We start from the raw sequence: 6,059 nt of genomic DNA on the forward strand, positions 1-6,059 counted from the left end.
CGAACCCGGTTCCCCTGCATCGGCAGGCGGACGCGCAACCACTGCGCCACCAGGGAAGCCCCCTAATATTTTTTTATTTAAAATATTCTATTTTTTTCCACTTAATTTTAATTCTGTTTTTAATCATTCTTCCTTAGTCTTTTTTTAAAATAAATTTATTTATTTGTTTGGTTTTTTTGCGGTACGCGGGCCTCTCACTGTTGTGGCCTCTCCCATTGCGGAGCACAGGCTCCGGACGCGCAGGCTCAGCGGCCATGGCTCACGGGCCCCGCCGCTCCGCGGCATGTGGGATCTTCCCGGACCGGGCACGAACCCGTGTCCCCTGCATCGGCAGGCGGACTCTCAACCACTGCGCCACCAGGGAAGCCCTATTTGTTTATTTTTGATTGTGTTGGGTCTTCATTGGTGCACGCGGGCTTTTTCTAGTTGCGGCGAGCGGGGGCTACTCTTCGTTGTGATGCGCGGGCTTCTCATTGCAGCGGCTTCTCTTGTGGAGCACGGGCTCTAGGCGCGCGGGCTTCAGTAGTTGTGGCTCGTGGGCTCTAGAGCACAGATTCAGTAGTTGTGGCGCACAGGCTTAACTGCTCCACGGCATGTGGGATCTTCCTGGACCAGGGGTCAAACCTGTGTCCCCTGCATTGGCAGGCAGATTCCTAACCACTGCGCCACGGGGGAAGCCCCTCTGAGTTTAATATTACTTTTTCTTTCAATTCAGGTGGATGGATGGAGGATTTTTGGACCTTAACGGGGAAAGCATGGAAGCTGATGTAGATGAATTTTCCCGAGAAATTTTTAAGACTCTGAAATTTTTCCAAACAAAGCAAAAGAAGGAATTACAAGAAAAAAGAAAGGCAGCAAAAAGACGATCTCTGGGAGAAGAGAAACTTGAAGAAGAACCAAAAGAGAATCCTACTATTACTATGTGCACTGCAGTAATGGAGCAGATAAAAGTTATTAAGGTATAAACACATTTAATGACATTTTTTAAAGCCCTGGTAGAGTTGTTTGCATCAAGTGCTAGTGAAGAGAAATGGAAAAACTGGAAAGCAAAACCAAAGCTGAATCCAGAAAACTTGATCTATTTCTCAATATATGCTTCATTCTTTCCTGATGATGTCATCGAAATCAATCCCTTCATAGAACAATCCTTAACAAATAGAAAAGACTGTAATGACCAGTTACAATGATTTGAAGAGGGTAAAAAATTACTAGAATGAACAAGTTAGCCTATACTATGGGCAGCAACCCAGGGTACCAATTAGCTGAGAAAGGTTTGGAGTCACACTACCTAGGTTTATATCACAATTCTGTGCTTGGTAATGGCAATATGCCACTTGTGCAAGATATTTAACTTCTCATGCCTCAGTCACCTCATTTATAAATAGAGGATAATAACAGTTTTTGTGACAGTAAATAATACATCTAAGTTCCCAAGGCAGTACTGGCAGTGGTTCTAGTGGTAGTGCCAAGTTTCCACTGTCGGCATGCTCAGAGTGCAAACTCTGCTTTTCAACATTGTTCCTGTCTGTGTCTAGCACGCTCAGATATTCTATAAGCTGCCTGAAAAATTTTTTAAAGTAACTACTTAAAATTTTTTTCAATCTTTAATAAATTTGCATGGTTTAAAAATATGAAAAGATATACCTGAACGGTCTCCTTGCTGTGTTTCTCACCTGTTATTAGGTTATCAATGTTACTACTTTCTGTTGTATACTTCAGAGTTTTTTTACATGTATAACAATGTGAATATATATTCTAATCCTTCCATCTTTTCACATAAAAATAGCATACTGAAAAAAAATAACATACCATTTATATTATTTCCCCCCTTTGTTTTAATTTATCTTGGAGACCTTTTCTTATTGTATATAGAGTTTTTTCATTCTTTTTTACACCTATAAATATTATATATTGGTGTAAAATTTCTGTGTGTGAAGGTGTGACTGTAAGGTAAATTGCCAAAGAGTAAATTCCAGGTTAAAATTACCTTCTGTAATTACCTTCTGTATGGGTTTTACCAGTATGTACTCTCACCAACCTTGACAACAGAATATCATCAAACTTGGGTGTTTGTTAATCTGCTAGAAGAATTTCATTTTTCTTATTACATAAAATGTTAAGCCTAAATTAATATATTTAAGAATATTTTGTATTTCTTTGCCTGTGAACTATTTGGTCTTCTTGTCTATTTTTAAATTGAATTAATGGCCTTTTTCTTACTGATTTCTAGTCCTAGAAACAGGACTAGGGAGATTAGGCTTTGTATGTTAATATTAATATATGTTAATATTTTATTGAAGATTTTTGAGATTATGTTCAGAAGCGATGTAGGTCTTCATTTTCTTTTCTTGTAATATCTTTGTCAGGTTTTGCTATCAGGATTATGTTGGCCTTATGAAACAAATGGGAAGTTTTATCTCTATTTTCCAAAAGAGTTTTGTATAAAATTGTTATTATCTCTTTCTTAAATATTTTAGAGAAACGTTTGCTAGTGAAACCATTGACCTGGACCTTCATGGGAAGGATTTTGAAAACAGTTTTAATTTTTAAAATAGATATAGGAATATTCAGATTTGTGTTAATTTTGTGTCAATTTTGGTAAATTGAATTTTTCAAGGAATTTTTCCATTTTCTGAAGTTGTTAAATTTATTGCCATAAAGTTTCTCATAATATTTATTTATTATCTTTTAATGTTGGTGGAATCTATAGGGATAACTCCTTTTTCATTCCAAATATTAATAATTTTAATTTTCTCTCTTTTTTCTTAATCAGCCTAGTTAGGGATTTAGTTATAGTTTATTGTTAACATTTAAGCCTTTGGTCATTTTTTAATTTATCTAAACGATATTCCTCCTTTCCTTTCTTATCAGCACCATCCATTATTCCTATCTTCATAGCAGTGCGTCATCATGTACTCTGAAAGTCATCTTGAGATGAAAGATAAACAGATTGTCCCATGCCACTACTAGTATCACTAAATTTTTTCCTTGCTATTTTCTTTTCTTTTCTTTCCTTTTTTTTGGCCACAACATGTGGAATCTTAGTTCCCCGACCAGGGATAGAACCCATGCCCTCTGCATTGGAAGCACAGAGTCCTAACCACTGACTGCCAGGGTATTCCCATCCTTGCTCTTCTTTTCTTATTCTTTTTAGCCTCTTAATGTTGGAAAGTCTTAGGGCTAAGTCATTGGTCCTTTTCTTTCTTTACCCTCACTGTCTTGATGGTTTCATCAATCTCATCAATCAATCTCATCAAAAATATAGGTGACTTTAAATGCCATCTATATGCTAGCAACTCCCAAATGTTTAACTCCAGTCCAGACCTTTCTTCCACACCCAAGATTCATATCTATAACTTCCTACTTGTAATCTTCCCTTGGATGTCCAATACACATGGCAAACTCAAAATTCATTTTTCCCAGTGACACCAATCTGGTCCAACTTACATCTTCTTTTAAATGGATTTCTACAAAAAGGTCCTGTTGGTACTCCCTGCTTCTACCTTTGCCCCAACCCCTACCCCATTATCTATTTAAAATATAGTGACTAGGGACGCAATGGTTGGGAGTCTGCCTGCCAGTGCGGAGGACGTGGGTTCGAGCCCTGGTCCGGAAGGATCCCACATGCTGCGGAGCAGCTGGGCCCGTGCACCGCAACTACTGAGCCTGCTACCTAGAGCCCGTGCTCCACAACAAAAGAAGCCACCGCAGTGAGGGGCCCGTGTACCACTGCAGAAGCAAAGACCCAACGCAGCCAAAAATAAATAAATAAAAATTTAAATTTTATATATATATAGCAACTAGAGTAAACTTAAGTCTATGGTTCTCCAATTTTTTTTTTTTTTTTTTTTTTTTTTTTTTTTTTTTTGTGGTACACGGGCCTCTCACTGTTGTGGCCTCTCCCGTTGCGGAGCACAGGCTCCGGACGCGCAGGCTCAGCGGCCATGGCGGGCACGAACCCGTGTCCCCTGCATCAGCAGGCGGATTCTCAACCACTGCGCCACCAGGGAAGCCCCTGGTTCTCCAATTTTAAAAAATTTACCTTATTAATCATTATTTACAAAAAAAATGAAAACGTGACTGTCATACAAAAATAAAAATGAACATGTGTCAAATATTTTATTCTATTTATTAATTAATGGGAGAACCACTAAGGTGGTAAGGCTGGTTCAAAGAGCATTTGAGGGGCTGAGTACTTATACACAATTTAGTAAAGGAATACTAGCAAAAGATTGCTAGTATTGATATAAAGCTGGTTAATGTCACACAGGACAATAAGCTGTAACATTTGGAATTATCCTTCTTATTATACAGAAATTACTTGCATTTCTACTGATCAAATCGACAAGTTAACATGTAATTTCTCAGTCTGGGACTTTAAGTAGTAAACAGTGAGTTGAACAAAATACACTCTTTAAACAGTTAAATTTTCCTTAGGTGGCCCTGTACCCCATATGGCATTGAAAGGACATACCACCTCCCTCTTTTTCCCCAAGTTTTAAAATAATTTTTATTAACATATACTGTAAAACCCAAAATTTGGGGAAACAGTGCTCTATAATTTGGTACTGGAAACAAAGTCATTGCTGGGTAATGTTGGTTGTTTGCTTTCTTTTTTAAAATTATTTTATTTTATTTTATTTTTTATATGGCAGGTTCTTATTACTTATCTATTTTATACATATTAGTGTATATATGTCAATCCCAATCTCCCAGTTCATCCCATCACTCCCCCTTCCTCCCCTTGGTGTCCATACGTTTGTTCTCTACATCTCTGTCTCTATTTCTGCCTTGCAAACCAGTTCATTTGTACCATTTTTCTAGAATCCACATATATGTGTTAATACACGATATTTGTTTTTCGCTTTCTGACTTACTTCACTCTGTATGATAGTCTCTAGGTCCATCCACGTCTCTACAAATGACCCAATTTCGTTCCTTTTTATGGCTGAGTAATATTCCATTGTATATATGTACCACATCTTCTTTATCCATTTGTCTGTCGATGGGCATTTAGGTTGCTTCCATGTCCTGGCTATTGTAAATAGTGCTGCAATGAGCATTGGGTTGCATGTGTCTTTTTGAATTATGGTTTTCTCAGGGTATATGCCCAGTAGTGGGATTGCTGGGCCATATGGTAATTCTATTTTTAGGTTTTTAAGGAACTTCAACACTGATCTCCATAGTGGCTGTATCAATTTATATTCCCACCAACAGTGCAAGAGGGTTCCCTTTTCTTCACACCCTCTGCGGCATTTATTGTTTGTAGATTTTCTGCTGATGGCCATTCTGACTGGTGTGAGGTGATACCTCATTGTAGTTTTGATTTGTGTTGCTCTAATAATTAGTGATGTTGAGCAGCTTTTCATATGCCTCTTGGCCATCTGTATGTCTTCTTTGGAGAAATGTCTATGTAGGCCTTCTACCCATTTTTTGATTGGGTTGTTTGTTTTTTTAATATTGAGATGCATGAGCTGTTTATATATTTTGGAGATTAATCCTTTGTCCGTTGATTTGTTTGCAAATATTTTCTCCCATTCTGAGGGTTGCTTTTTCATCTTGTTTATAGTTTACTTTGCTGTGCAAAAGCTTTTAAGTTTCATTAGGTCCCATTTGTTTCCTCTGCGGCATTTATTGTTTGTAGATTTTCTGCTGATGGCCATTCTGACTGGTGTGAGGTGATACCTCATTGTAGTTTTGATTTGTGTTGCTCTAATAATTAGTGATGTTGAGCAGCTTTTCATATGCCTCTTGGCCATCTGTATGTCTTCTTTGGAGAAATGTCTATGTAGGCCTTCTACCCATTTTTTGATTGGGTTGTTTGTTTTTTTAATATTGAGATGCATGAGCTGTTTATATATTTTGGAGATTAATCCTTTGTCCGTTGATTTGTTTGCAAATATTTTCTCCCATTTTAGGATTGAGTTGTTTGTTTTTTTGATATTGAGCTAGATGAGCTGCTTGTATATTTCGGAGATTAATCCTTTGTCCATTGCTTCATTTGCAAATATTTTCTCCCATTCTGAGGGTTGTCTTTTCGTCTTGTTTATGGTTTCCTT

The 6,059-nt window shown here is 37.6% G+C and overlaps 1 protein-coding gene across 1 annotated transcript in view; it reads left to right on the forward strand.

Moving 5' to 3' along the window:
• The window catches only part of DNAH12 (dynein axonemal heavy chain 12), a 233,836-nt gene that overhangs the window by 70,119 nt on the left and 157,658 nt on the right, over nt 1-6,059 (forward strand). The window contains exon 17 of the mRNA XM_024123804.3: nt 716-959. Coding sequence (XP_023979572.1) covers nt 716-959 — 244 coding nt within the window. The remainder of the gene's footprint in view (nt 1-715; nt 960-6,059) is intronic.

The sequence above is a fragment of the Physeter macrocephalus genome, chromosome 18 (genome assembly GCF_002837175.3).
Source record: "Physeter macrocephalus isolate SW-GA chromosome 18, ASM283717v5, whole genome shotgun sequence".
NCBI lineage: Eukaryota > Metazoa > Chordata > Mammalia > Artiodactyla > Physeteridae > Physeter > Physeter macrocephalus.